This window comes from Perca flavescens, chromosome 18 (assembly GCF_004354835.1).
Source record: "Perca flavescens isolate YP-PL-M2 chromosome 18, PFLA_1.0, whole genome shotgun sequence".
NCBI classification, from domain to species: Eukaryota; Metazoa; Chordata; class Actinopteri; order Perciformes; family Percidae; genus Perca; species Perca flavescens.
This window is the reverse complement of record NC_041348.1, coordinates 20,994,668-21,009,726: the sequence shown is the minus strand read 5'-3', so window position 1 is coordinate 21,009,726 and position 15,059 is coordinate 20,994,668. Positions and strand designations below refer to the sequence as shown.

The window sequence follows — 15,059 nt, the reverse complement described above, 5'->3', positions numbered from 1 at the left end:
TGTGTTATTGAGCACAAAACACAAAGTACAGCTGAGGCTGGAATTTCATTAGTTGTGCACGTATTTTGGTCATAAACCAAATTACTACATACTATTTTCTTCTTCTTTTTTTTTAAGATATTTTTTGGGCATTTTAGGCCTTCATTTTCATAGGACAGCTGAAGAGATGAAGGGGGAGGGAGAGAGGGGGAATGACATGCAGCAAAAGGCCTCAGGTCGGAGTCAAACCCGCGGCCGCTGCGTCGAGGAGTAAACCTCTACATATGGGCTCTACCAGGTGAGCTACCCAGGCGCCCACTAATTAAAATCTTGACCTGATGATGGCACAACATAAGAAGTCAAGGGACTTCCAAGGTAATTACATGAATTTGTGACCAAATATGGCAATCTGTATACAGCTGTTAAGACATTTCATTGAAGCCACAAATGTGAACCTCACGGTGGTAATAGAGGAAATGTCAGGATTTTAAGATGTATCCTCTGGACACTATGAACCAAATTTTCTCTCAATCTGGTAAATGTTAAGATATTTCTAATAATAATAATAATAATAATATTAATTAATATTATATTTCCCAGGATAAGTGACTCTTTTGACCTGCTGGTGGCACTATATGGAAAATCTGAGTACCAATGTAAAGTACAAAATGTACAGAACCACGCAACTAGTGTGGCTAGAAGTAGCAAATTAACATATCTCATTCTTCAACTATCCTCTGCAGTGTACATTCGATGTTGCACAGAAATACCAACCATTTTAAGTGGTCTAAGAGATCCAACAAATGGTGATGGGAAGCCCCAGGTCTCAGGAAAAGGGTACTCTCCTGTCTCCAGCACAGCTATCATGCCTTGGAACCCCGGGTCACTGAACACCAGCCACCTGAAGGAAAGAGGGACACCCACATTGCTTGTTAATTAAAAAAAAGTCCCTCCATATTATGCCTCTTGGTGGTTTTCAAAGAAATGTGAGTCATGACCTTGCATGACTTGTTGCTTTTAAATGAATTGTCATAAAAAAGAACAAACTCACAGATACTTCTAGTTTTTCCACATAGAAATCAGCAGGTATGTTTGGTAATTTTGCTCAGTACATTAAGTATTAATAGGTCAGGGCAGTGTTCTAATGAGGTATTTTGTATTTATGTCAGACATGAGTCATCCAACTACAGCAGACAACAAAAGCTAGTTAATTTAGAATACAATATCTTTGAATGGCATGCTTCAGTTCAACGCATTTTCTTTTACAATTCATTTTTAGCGTGGACAGCCTTTGTCTGAACTGTGCCCCTACTGTACCTCTGGCATTTCGATCCATTATGTAGTGCAACACCATGCCTCATATCAATCACCACATGTCAGCCTCTGGCAGAAAAAATTAACCCAGCTTATTCAGTCAGTATCAGACAGGAAGCGATACCAAGAACTGATGCCCAACGTATGGTGCAGAAAGATATATGATAACTGGAGCCAAAAAGTCAGTTAAATCAGTGAACACAACTGAGCTAGGTGCATGTTACAGTGAATTTGCTAAACACAAAACTACATCTGCTGAACAGTTGCCCCACTTGTCACAGAGCAAACGCCATCGGGGGAGCTGCTGAAGCATCATTATTTGTAGCTGAGCAAAGATGAGCTGGCATTTGACAGCTCGAGTTGTCTAGAAATACTGGAACAATCTCCAAAATGTCAGGTTTCTACCAAAGGTGCCAAGGTAAAACTACAAAAATAGCTATAACTTCTACCATCATTAACTTCCTCAGGGGCAGGGCACAAAATGTCCTGAATGCTGAAACCTCAAACTTGAAAAAAACATTCACTCATTTGCCAAATTCTCTCCACACCTTTGTCTGTTTCTCTGCATAAATCTCCACCTCTCCACTCTGCTGTGCCCACACTTTCCCTATTTTCTAACATGCAACAGCAGGAAGACATTCCTGAAGAGGCAAACAAGTGAGAGTCAAACCAAAGACAGAAAGGAACGTAGCCATAATTATTATCTCGCAAAGCCAAACACCGGAAACATCCCATTAAAAATACTTTAGGCTTTATGTTAAGCACAGCAGGCAAGATGTCCAAAGTCTACTCTTCTGCTGGGTCTTCCAGTCATTAGCAATAGAAAACTCATTGCAGAGCATGGGGGTTTCTCATTAGCTACTCAAAGCAATGACACTAGTTCTTCGTTCTTTAGCGCCTAAATGTATTGCTTTCAAATAAAATCTAATCTCCAGATAACTACCTATAATTAATCACAATAAGTAGACCATGTGTCTTGCTAATGATTTGATTTTGTCAGCCTGTTCAATATTGTCACACCCAAGCTTTACCAGTCAATTGTTGTTTTGCTAAATCAGCCACACTTACACCCCAGAGTGCACTTGGATGGAAGCAGTGCTCAGTGGGATGCCAAACGAGCCCGTCTCTATTGTGTCATCATGGTAAGGCGTTACTCTGCCGTGGCCTTCCGGTTCAGTAAACAGATCAATATGGGGGAGGCTGTAATCCTATAGGGGGAAACAAACACAGCAATTATCCGCAGCGGCCCATACTAGTCCTTAAGTCATTCTTTTGCAATGTGACCAAGTCAAATCTTAATTAAGCGCACCTATTCTGTTCTTACGGAGTCTGGACTGAATATACATGAAGCAATATCACACATTAGCTATGTTTCAGGGGGCCATACGAGGTGACGATGAGGTCAATAGTGCTATGCTAAAGGTCAAATGAGGTGGATGTATTTAACTGGTGGACTCACCCAGACAGCAAGTCGAATTGAGCCAATCAGCATTGATGGGTTGTTCTGTGGTTCTGTCTCCAGCCCAGGCTCTGCCCACTCATTTGTCAATTCATTGCCTCCCTCCTCCAAAGCAATGGAGCGTCCCTGGAAGTCAGGCTTCTCGTAGAGCACCCAGCTGTAGTGAGAACAAAAAACATGTAATCATATGGCCAGTAACAGCTAATTATATGTTGGAAAAAAAGAAGGAAGGGCCAGGATAAATGTATGTGGTACAAAAAGCTAAATGAGAAGACCGACACCACTCTATCTGTCCCATAAATATGAAGCTACAGCTACCACCACTAGTTTAGCAACCCCAGCACATAATCCCCCTAAACCCAAACATGTCGACTTTACACGGTTTTTTTGTGATTCAACAAATGATATATATAACTAGTTTATTAGTGATCTTTGGAGGTGCTGTTAGGTGGATGTTGTTACCTTTGGACAGAGCCAGTCAGTAACTAATGACCACATAATTATAAGGACATTTCTTTGCTGAGGTTATTCAAATATACTGTATAAATATGCAAGAAATTATGTAACTATCCCTTTTGCTATTTTTGGGAGAGCAACATGGAGATCAAACTTAGATGTGGAGTTTTTGACGGAGCAAATTTGGGATCCCTGTATCATCCACTTGTCCCTAGTTTGTTCTTGTGCACATGCAGAAGAATGCACATACATGCACATGAGCATGTTGTACACATTCCTTCCAATGGTTTTACACTAATCCACTGATCTAAAGGTGGCAGTAACGCGTAAAAAAACGCAGCAATATTCCAGCAAAGGCAGGGAAGAAGAAGCAAGTCAACATGGATGTTAACAATTCAAAAACAAAAGGAGAGGGATGGACATGCATTTCACACATTTGCCAGGCCTCAAGGATTCACAAACTTTCTGGTGAGTAAATGTGAACAGAAATCTTGTTTGTTTACCATTAACGCATTTCAAAGAGAAAGTGTGAAAGTGGATATATAATTACGGTTAACATTAAGTACGGAACTCTTAATCCCAATATTTCATTAAATTCATGGAACATCCAGGAGCCTTATCAGGTCACACTGGCATCTCAAAACCACTTGACACTAATTAGAAGTACACTTCAGTGCAGATTTTCTTTTCATCGTCTGAAAGTTCCAGTTGAATTTCACTACTTACCATCCTCTAACAACCTTCACAGAAATGAGAGGTGATAGCTGCAAAGAAGTAGCATCTGCTACATCCCTGTAAATCTCATGCGCCTTGCCACTGAACTGAGCTTTCTCAAACAGCACCATCTGTTTAGAGACATGAAGGGTAGTTTAAAAAAAAAATATCACACTTATTTCCTCAACACATTAAATTAATATTAATACATTACAAATTAATAATAAATGGCAGATTACTCCATTACATTAAATCATGATTCACAGAGTGCTAAGACCTAATAGCGTGGAACTTTCCTTAGTTTCTCTTTTATGCTACAGTAAAAGCATATTTATATTTACTTAAACCACCAGATCGCACTGTGAATGTAATGCATTACTTTAATATAAAAGTTACACTTCTGTTCATAATGAATTACAAAGACTGTCTGCTCTGGAGACTCTGTAGTCAATAACACTGTGTAAGTTTTATTCTAAAAACCCTTATCAAATCTGCTCTAAAATCATTTCATGTACCTTTTTTTGTTTTGTTAATACCAGAGGATCCCCAGCACAGCTAAAGCTGAAGGTAGACTGAATTAAAGCAATGTGAGGGCAAGAAACGGCAGGGGTATAGCTCTTATTCTAACAACTACTAATGAAGTTCTACAATAATGCAAAACCACAAGTTTTGCACTGCATTGGCAGCACTGAATTCCATTATTGTAATCACATCCAGCTGAGCATTTGCAGTAGACAGTTTTTTTTAAGTACTTTGTTTACCCCCAAGAACACCATATGAAAAGCAGATGTTTTCACAGAACAGAGAGTTGCCTGTCCAGATTCCTCTCTCCATTTTGTTTTTACAGTATGTGGGCAAAATTGTGCCTACCTTTCCAGGGCGCTTGTGAAATCCCTTGGCAGTTCTTATCTGGAATGCAAAAACACTGAATTATCATTGTGTCAAAGACTGCAGACCATTGCAAACATATATAAAGTGCTAGAAAAGCTAATCTGCATTTGTTTGTCCAGCAGCTCTGTGCCTGTTGAATGCCCCGACCTTTCAGTTTACTTCCAGGGACACAGTGGGTCCATGGAGACTGCACTGCCTTGAATTTGCATTCAAGCGTCACACTGGTAAGCCAAAAGGAAAAAAAGTGATGCTAAATCCAGCACCAGTTGCAAAAAGGCAACAGAAAAAACTACTGACACCATAAAGCTTGTATCATCAAGTCGGTAACAAGTCCCAAACATTCCCTTTACACATGAGTATTTGATTGTTTTCTTCATCTTCTTTGATAGTCAACCAAATAGGATTTTGGATTGTTAGCCGGACAAAACAAGCAGTTTAGGGGAAATCATGATGAGACTTTTCACTGACTAAACAGTTAATTGATTAATTGGCAGATCAGTAATTTCAGAGTTTTTTGGAAAGATCTATGTTATTTGGTATTAATAATTGGAAATACGAGGCATGTTCAATCAGTAAACCTCTAGTTAAATTATTCTAACCAATAGCTTGCAACTGAACAGGCAAACATACAATTCAACATATATGGAGAACAAAAATGTACAATCATGAATTGCTATTGATCAAATATTTACTTGGGTTTAATTTGCGCTATCCTTTTTAAGGAAACCCATTTTCCCTATAATTAGTACCAAATTACATAGTTCTTTCCAGGAATTTGGAAATGATTAGGAAATTAAGGACATGTAAAATAAAGCATTGCAGAAATAATCACAAGTTGCACCCCTAAATTGTTTGGGACTAGCAAGACAAAAGATCCACTGTCACTAAAAATGATCCTAAAACGCAAATAGGTTTGAAAAGAAACAGGTGGATTTTTCCATAAAAACAGTTGATAGTGCAGCTCTAAAGGAAATGAAGCATATACATAGTTTCTAGCTCACCTCCCAGTGCAGCAAGCAGTGTAAGCCGATACACTTCAAAGAGATGTGCAGCTTTAATTTGTAATACTAACTATTAGGTATCCTCTAATAGAATGTATGCCGCACACTTACATTTTCACTAAGTCTTCCCTGTTGCTGAGCCAAAGGCTGCTTAAGCTCAGGGAGTGTAGATTGTGTGATTGAAGGAATCTCAGGAAAACATGGAGGTACAGCATCAGGAAGAACCGGACCTGGTTTCACAGCCAGATCTGTTTCACCTCCGGAGGCTGGAGTTGCCATTTTTTCAATAACCTGATGCATAAACCGAAAACCATCAAGTATCTATGCTAAGTTATTCCTTATATCGCTAGGGAACTTATAGAAATAACAGAATGATGTTTGTTGTTATTTAGAGACATGTTAAAATCGAGCACTTGGTTCTATGAGTCATTTCCTTTCATTAGACAATGAATACACTTTGAGTGTAGATGTTTTTATAGCTTTGCTTACTTCAACTTGTGCTTGCAAGATGCATGTTGACTGTGAAATCTCTGTGTTATGAGGACAACTTATTTAAATTCATATAATTTTTAGGTGAAAATAACATTAACTAACCTTAGTTTTGAATTGCTGCGGTCCTTGTATACTCTGCACTGGTTTCACTGGTTCTCGGGGGAGGTACTTCTCTAAATAGTCCGGCAGCTTGATGTCGTTAAAGGAGGGAAGTGGAGGGCCTGAGTCACTGACCACAGCCTGGGCTTCCTCTCTGTTGCTCAGGGCCAGTGTGTCTTTGAGTGGAGCTGTGGCAGTTGGGCTTTGTGGGGGTGGCTGGGTTAAAGGTGGAGGGCTTAGCTGGGAGGCTTCACTAGGTGACACATCCCCAGAATTGGTGCCTTCTGCCTGCGTTTGAACTCCATTCCTCTTCCCTCTTAAGATGGAGGAGGTGAGGCTGCTGAGGACACAGCTCCCCTCCAAGCGAGACTTCACCTTGAGCTGGTCATCTTTCTCTTCCTTGACATCTTCCTCATCTTTGACAGAGGTCTTGTCCCTGAGGCGAGAGTGAGTGTCCAGGCTACTGAGCAACATGCTCCTGTCTGCCAAACTAGCCCTGGCAGGCTTCAGGCCAGATTTTGTCTCCTTGTTCTGGAGCTTGGCCAAAAGGCCTGGGGTTGTGTCTACGGTGAATTGATTTTTCTTTCTCAGGCCAAACTTAAACTCCTCGGGGTCAAACGTCTTCTCAAAGCGGTCCTCCCTGATGGCAGGCATGGCGAATGGCGGCTGAGGTTGCCGGAGTTGGTTGTGTTTACGGGGCGGGAGGGAGAACGGGGAGCAAAGCTTCTTGATTTTCTCAACAAAATCATCATCATCTAGTTCACCAGAGGTGTCCAGAAGATTGCTCTCACTTCCAGAAGAGCTCAGTTTGGGCACCGGGACTTTAAGCCTCCGTTTAGGAAAGTCCACATCCAGCCAGCTTGAGGGGGCGTCTTGTCGTGTTGCAGAATCATCTTTGCTTAGTCCCCGTGGCAAATGGAGTTTCTTCATGGTTGAACGCTGGGTTGAGTCTGGGATCGGCTTATTAGCCTGTGGGGAAGTGGGTGCTTTTAAAGTTTGACTTGGCTTGTTATTGACCAGTTCCTTTTTGACAGTGTGTAGTTGTTGATGTGGGACAATATCACCATTAGCAACAGGTGAAAGTTCATCTATTGGTGAATGGAATGTTTTCTCAGCTGTCTTCTTGACCACATTAACTGTGGGGCTAGAAGCAGCACTATCAGAGGGGCTCTGTGCTATTATTTTCAAGCCCTTGAGTGGAGTGATGTCACTTGTGCTCTTTGTTTTTCTTAATTCCTCACACTGTGGAGCTAGTTTCATTACATCTCCGGAGACGTTGACTTCCGAGGGCACTAATTTGCCAGTTTCTTTCCCATCATCTTGCCCTGCTCCAGAAATAAGAGTAGACTGTTCAACAGATAATTCTTTCTCTGACATATTATCTGTCTGTGCAGTTATCAACGCTGGAGTGCCACCAGCGGCTTTTACAGTCACGTTCTCAGCTGCTGTAGTTGCTTTGGTAATAGACGTTGAGCTGGAGAACTGAGCATCATTTGCTCCATGTGCACATGAGTCATCTGGTGAATTCTCTGTTTTTTCCACAGAATGAGGCTGTGGTTCTTCTGCAATCACTACTGGCCCTGTGTCGGTTCCAGGGCTTTCTGCAGCCTTTGTTTGCAACTCAGGAGGCCCATTAGTTGCTTTTTCTTCCTTTGACGGCCCTTTCTCACTCTTAGACACACACACAGCCTCATTAGTCTGGGTGACGGCACAAACAGCAGCCTTTTCGGGATGTGTAGTCTTCGTATTTCCAACATGTTGTTTTTGAGCAGAAAGGTCTGACGTTACACCGGTCTTTTCTGAGGACTGAGAGACTTGTTTGACTTGGTTTGTTTCTGGTTTGGTTGTGGCTTTGACCAGCTGTGTCTCATCTTTTCTTTCAGCATTTTTTCTTTCATCATCCCTTGCTGCTCTACCCTCTGTCCCCGAGATACCTTGTCTGCTGTCTGAAACCTTGGCCTTTGTGGTAATTTTTTCTGAATGCAGGAGCTGTGGTTTTTCTTTGCTTTTCCCCTCTGCCTGATTAGTTTTTTCTCCCTCTACCTTTTCTAATTTACCCAAATCTTTATTCTCTGCCTGATTTGTTAGTTCTATGTCTTTGTTTCGGGGTTGCGGTGTTTGCCCAGTGTCTTTTTTATTCGCTTCACTCGCTTCACTTTTAGATTCAGATTGCATCGACAATTCTTTATCTAATTTAGGATGTTCAACAGGAGGCTCTTGCTCCATCAAAGACGTCTCAGTAGGTTGTTCAACCGCAGGGGAGGGGGAGGGGGAGGAGGCTGATGTTTCTCTGCGATCCTTGGAGGCCTTGTCTCTCTTCTGTGTGAATAAGGGACTGTGTCCCCCTGCCTTTTCCTCCTTTTGGGGTAAAATACCAGGATCTTTGTCAATAGGCGTCTTTGTTTCGCTGCTATGAGCAGCAGTATCAGGTTCATCTTTGTTGACAGATGGCTCAGGCAATCCCTCCTGTCTGCTGACCGGTTTGTCGATATTCTCCTTTTTAAATGAAGAATCTAACTGTTTCTTCTGTATGTCCAACACCTCTAATTCCTTCTTAAATGCTTTCCGTTTGGTTTCAGTTTCAGTTATCTGTTTGTCTGATGCATTTCCTTGGGCTTTTTTAGATGGTAATGAGACCTGTTTGGAGGCAGAAGCACTCTCCTCTGTATCATCCACCTGTTGTTTTATAGCAGTGAGCTCTGGCTTCTTTGTAAAGCAATCTGGTTTGTTTTCACTATTTGGGCTGATGGGACTGGTTGGTTCCCGACCTTTTCTTCTTTTAGAGCGGGAGCCTGTTCTGCTCGGGCCTTTGGACTGTGGGCTAATGCTATTGGTCAGTTCTGCAGAATCACCCAGCCCTTTAGATGAAACATCAGTTTCAACACGGTTAGGTTTTGTACCCTGATCTGCAGTTTTCGAGGCCACGGTGTCGTTTGTTTTGGAGCTCGTTGGTTGTTCTTTAGATATGGAAATCTTTACCCCTACAGAGCTGGTATCTTGTCCATCTGGTTTCAATGTTATCTCTGACTTTGCTTCCTGTATTTGCTCTTTAGTATCCAGTCTACCCTGATGATCCAGTTTTAGTGACTTTGATGCATCAACTGCAACAGACAATGATGATTTGTCAGACATTCCTTTCATAGCTGGTGTTTGAGGCAGCCCTGCCATGTCCTCTGTTTTAGATGCCTCTGTGAAGTTCCTCGCTCGCTCCTTGATCGTCATCAGCTTCTCCCTGGTGGGCGACGCAGAGCTGGACCTGGCCATGCCGCAACGTTCAGCTGAACCTGATCTCTGGTCTGACAACACAAAATCTGCACTCCTCTGGGTTTGGAAGGTCTGCTTGCTGACCCTCGCTGCTGGGCGCTCAAAGAGGCTGATTTTATCCGCAAGGCGGCCAACGACTGGCTTAGGGTCCTCATTAATTTTCTTCAGCTTGTGTAGTCTGTGTATGAAAAGAGGTTAAGTTTTGAATCCAAACATACATTTTATATTTTGCAAAATTTTAAACATTTAAAGTTGATTTTGACTTGTGTATTAAACTTGTACAACTAGTTTAGTGTTAGGCTGAGTTTAATCTGACCTATTTTCCATCTGGTCTGTACTGTATAGTGACAATCTTATAGCACAGGGCTGTACTTTGTTCTGACTCACACCACTGTTTGACTGTGGATACACCTGTGATATTCCACCCATAGCAGCACACAATCTTTGACAGCAATGCCACAAAGCTTGACAGGTGGGTTACAATGTCTGTAAACTAAACATGTATTCCTAACATATAGTTTATGTTAAGTGGAATACATTATTGGAAGACTTTTCTATATACGCTGCAGTATATGAAAATGCGATCGGTCACTGTTTCAGTCATTTACAAATCACAAACTGCTCTCTTTATACTTTACTAATCACATTTAGGTGAGAACTTACCTGGCATCAATCTCTGTCTTGGGCTTATCCTTTGCTTCATCTTTGTTATTCTTAAACGCTGCCTTAAGTTCCTGTGTGTCTCCTGTTGGATTTTGCTTTGGATTCAAAGGCACATATTTTGTAAAAAGCTTCACCTCACTTCGAGAAACCTTCATACTCCTGCGTTTGGACTCTGGTGTCTCTGTCCTCCTTTCAACCTTGTAAAGACTGTCGTCGTCTGCCATGTCTGCGCCCCCATCAACACATGCCAGAGTGGCTGCAATGACTGAGTTTGAATCCTGGAAGTTGTCCAACTGCTGAACTGTATCGGAAGAGGAAGTCTTACTCTCTGCTCCTTCAGGTGGAGCCTGAGAGGTGGGGTTGTGCTTGGAGGAGGAGTTTACAGATGACTCTCCCATGTCAGTCTTTGGACTTTTGCCCTGAGGATCTGTCACTGAGTTATCTGATGTTGAGATTCCCTCTGGGACAGGTTGGGCACTGGGAGGCACCTTCTCCTGGGAGTTGTCCGCTCCATCTTCCTGAGAGTTCTTCCTTGATTTTCTTCTGGCTGTGTTTTTACGCCCCATGCTGTCAGCCTCTGTTTGTTCTTCAGGTTCAGGCTCTGACTGCGAGTGCTTGCGTGATTTTAGTGACACTCCCACTAGGGCACTGTTATAACTCTGTGCCTCAACAGCAGGCCTCACATCTGTCCTTTTGTTCTCTGCACTTGTTGAACTTAAGTTCAAATCAAAACCCGGTGATGACTTAGCTTTGCCGAGGACCTTTAGGTTCTTTTTTGTGACTTTGGTTTGGACAACTTCCTGTCCAGAATGGCTGTTTTGGCCGCAGTGAATCACGCTGGTCTCCTCCAGGTACACATGGAGCCTCCTGCCTGTCTGGGCCTGTGCTTGTCTCCGGGCCGGAGGTTGGGTGTGGGCCCCCTCAGAGTCCCATACCACTCCCTGCTCAGAAGAGGAAGAGAAATGTGTCAGATGACTGGCATTCTTCTCAAGATTCCCGCTCGCTGAAGTACCGTTACTGATCTCCTCCCTCTCCTTGCCCTGCCCAACTCTCTTCTTCCTGCACTCCACAAACTCCTCCTTCTTTGGACCTCCTTCTGCTGTCTCAGTTCTGCTCACAACAGCGCCGTCTCTGTGGGCAGACTGCGTGGCGTCCTCCTCTTCACAGGGGAAAATATCTCTGGGGAGACAGAGTGGGTTGGGATTGGAGCTCTGTTCCTTCTTCTCCTCCCACTGTTGTTCCCCGGGCTGGAGTCTCACAGAATCCTCACTCTCCTCCTCTCCTTCTGACATAACAGCCTGATCGCTGGTTGGGGGGGCATTTTCAGTGGGACTTTTCGGACCTTTTACCCTCCATGGAGAAAGCCAGCTCCCAATACGACCCAAGACCCCAGTGCTCTGCTGCTCCTCAGGGCTCTCAGACTAAATCAAAGAAGAGAATAACTCACATAAATGTCTGTATACACATGCAGTGGCAGTTAATAAACATGCATATTTCCAATGAATATGCGCAAACTCTAGCTGAGCTGAGTAGTTGTACGTGGTAGTGCAAATATCATAAACTTGCCAATGAACAAAGGAAGGGAGTGCAGGCTTGGGATCTAAAGTAAATATTATTAGAGGTTTGTTCATTGCCATTTTTAGTATTTGGCCATGCATCTCTTAGCATAGCAAATACATGCAGGAGTGCTTATAACCTGTAAGCTTACCGTAGAAAATACCATATCATTCAGATTCTTTATGTAGGTTGTGAACATGATTTTGCTTTAGATCAAAAACTCCTAAAGAGCATTAAACAAAAACAAAATCAATCCGACAGGATACAAAATAGCAGTGTGAAAAAGCAGAAAATGATCACAAAAAAAGATATTTTGCCTTAGTAAAGTGATAGATCCATCCTTAACTCTAACTTTGAGCAATTCCTTTTAGTTTCAAGTTCAACTCACCCTTAATTAGACATAGAAGAAAAGTTTTCGGCTCACTCCAACATATAAACCGCTGTCAGTTTGTGCATAAAAGGATCTGCACTAATATGCATGTCTAACTGATGGAAATGTTGTGTTTAGTCCTCCTTGTATCCAGTAAAGCATCCACAACTGGGCAGACTGCGGAATCGCAGATATGGGCGCTGTGAAAGTTCTGCCCCTGGCGGAGCGCACGCAGCCAGGTGGTTAAACGATGCCTTCACGTGCTCCTCGTAAATTTCTGAGACGAGTGTCACTAAATGAAGCTGGTTATTCAACATTATCCCGCCCATCTGACCGCAGTTTCATTTAGCTGATGAGTGTAAAAAGTGTAAAAGCAGGCTTGACTAGCTGTCATCAGCAATGACTGTGAATATTTAAATAGACAAGTTGAAAAAACCTTTTAAAACTTTAAACTACACCTTTAATACTAACAACTCCCAGCCAGTCGCATTAAAACCACTGCAATATATACTTTTAGCAGTGGTGGAATGTAACTTAGTAGGCCTACATTTACTCAAGTACTGCACTTAGGTACAAATTCGTGGTCAATACTTTACTCAAGTATTTACGGTGGCCCTGAGAGGCCACAGCACGCGAACAATAAGACAACACGTGCAAATAAACCACAGCACGCACTAATAAGACAACACGTGCAAATAAACCACAGCACGCACTACATCTCAGAGGCAATGTAGCCTACTTTTACTTCCAGTCCAGTCCAGTGAAAACAAAACCAGTTTGTTTCTGACAAACTGGTCAAAAGGGTTAAAAGGTCAAATGTAATTTTGGTGTATTACCTGTTCTCCCGTGTTAAACATTTTAAAATGGCAAGGAGCAGGGTTATGTTTTCTGTTAACTGCTGTTATTTTTGTCATTACAGTAGAAAGATATAGTTTGAATTGTTTGTCCATTCAGTATCATGTCATAGTTACTAATTCACATTTTTGGAATAATAAATGCTTAGAGTGGATTGTAATGGAGGTGTTTGGTACACATCAAAAAAGCCATGTCCCAACTTCTGAAACATATGTCTTATTTGAAATACAATGTGTTGTATGTTTCTATATGTGCATTTCATATTGTGTTACTGTTGTGTGTCTCTGTAGGCCTATACATATTCATTTGGTGTATTGTATTTGTTGTTCTGCTTTTGAAACTAAGCTGCACAGATAGCTTTCCTCCATCACAGCAGGAGAATAAAGAACAGGTTTGTGATAGCCTACATACATTCATTACGGTACTTACTTTATTTAATATAATAAAATAATAGAAATGGGATCTACAATTCTAATTATTTCCACAGAATGCTAAACAAGTATGCATAGGGATATCTGATGGTTGGCACCTCGCAGCTCTGCACTTCAAGTATCAAAGTATCACTTGGCTGTCAAATATGTGAGATACTTGTGAGACCTAAGGGAGTCCAAATTTGATCTTGTAGCAAAGACCAATAAATAAATAATAAAGTACAGTAATTTGGAAGCCATGTTTTAATGAACAAAAGCAACATGAGAAGTCTCCAAAGTGGTCCAAAATAGTTGTGTCTAACATTAGGTGCATAAACAAGTTTAAACATTACAGTTTGAAATTAGATGCAATGACTCTGGTTTAGTAAAGTCACACTGCTGTCCTGTATTTGCTGAAGCACCTCGTCCGGGTCGACGATGTGTTCTCAAAATTACTACATTATTTTCAGCAATTGAAGGCAGCAAGAGGCCGTGTCCAAACAAACTTTTCCAGGGGAAATGACGCACTGACTGTGTGGGTTTCAGAGTTGAATTCGGTTTTTGGTTTTCCAAACCTGTGTGCCCTTGTTTCATTTGGCGGGCAGCTCAAGTCAGTCTTTCCATGCTGCTTGGCCGAGGAATTTAACCCTTTAATCACTTTTTGTCTCTAAATTACATTACATTATTTCGACTTTTCTTTTTAAATAAATAAAGAAAACGTGACATGACAAACGTTTGAATTACGGACTACTTTCCCCTCTACCCCCAAATTTCTAGTTTGTCACATACCTATCCAGGCTGTCTTAGGTGTGGGAGTGGCGCTGGTATGCTAATTGTCGGTTTAAAAAAACCTTACCTATTATTTTAGACCTTTAAAAAGGTCCTATTTGGCCTATTATGACGAGTTATTAACGTTTCACACCTATGTTTCCTGATTTTTGCAGATATACCCTGAAGTGTTAAAGTATGAAATAAAACTGTTACAGAGATATCATTTCGCTTACTAATCTCTCTTTGTAAAACGTTTTGACAGCACAATCCTGAAGAAGGTCAAACAGGTTTGTAGGCCGACAGAAACTGTTACTCCAGGAAACCAAAACAGTGGCCCTCAAATAGTCCGTCGACCGAACGAGCCCCAGTTCATTTCATCACAAACACACCAGAGACATAGAGTGAGATCTTACCATTGTTAGGCTACAGGGTTTCTCCCTTCTCCTGCCTTCTCGGTTGTCTCAGGGAGGAACCGTTCAAATGCAACCCGCTGCAAAAGCCTTCTTAAAGAATGAAGCCTTTTCAGTGCGTCCGCCGCTGTGAGGTAACCTGTCCCTCTTCACACATGAACAGGGGAATCTGCGCTGCCTGCCTAATTAATATTTAGTGCGGTTTAAAATGAGAAAATATCACTCTTGTCCTGGAGTATGCCAGATAGATGTCATTGTGAATGCAGCTTTAGAAGTGTGTTTTTGCTGTTTTTCTAATAAGGGCTGAGGTAACACACCCCGAGGCATTGAGCACCGTGACACAGCAGGCAGATA

At 41.9% G+C, this 15,059-nt stretch overlaps 1 protein-coding gene across 4 annotated transcripts in view; it reads right to left on the bottom strand.

The window, feature by feature from the left end:
- The window catches only part of LOC114573729 (beta/gamma crystallin domain-containing protein 1), a 34,712-nt gene extending 19,653 nt beyond the window's left edge, over nt 1-15,059 (bottom strand). The window contains exons 1-10 of one of the 4 annotated variants that reach the window (XM_028606047.1): nt 12,278-12,456; nt 12,041-12,112; nt 10,333-11,753; nt 6,409-9,847; nt 5,926-6,105; nt 4,793-4,831; nt 3,935-4,053; nt 2,753-2,909; nt 2,362-2,501; nt 754-880 (exon numbers count right to left, since the gene is read on the bottom strand). In XM_028606047.1, coding sequence (XP_028461848.1) covers nt 754-880; nt 2,362-2,501; nt 2,753-2,909; nt 3,935-4,053; nt 4,793-4,831; nt 5,926-6,105; nt 6,409-9,847; nt 10,333-11,753; nt 12,041-12,088 — 5,670 coding nt within the window. In that variant the 5' untranslated portion in view covers nt 12,089-12,112; nt 12,278-12,456. Of the gene's footprint in view, nt 1-753; nt 881-2,361; nt 2,502-2,752; nt 2,910-3,934; nt 4,054-4,792; nt 4,832-5,925; nt 6,106-6,408; nt 9,848-10,332; nt 11,754-12,040; nt 12,113-12,277; nt 12,457-14,708 lie in introns of those variants that run through there. The other 3 variants (XM_028606048.1, XM_028606050.1, XM_028606049.1) reach the window with 3 other exon arrangements.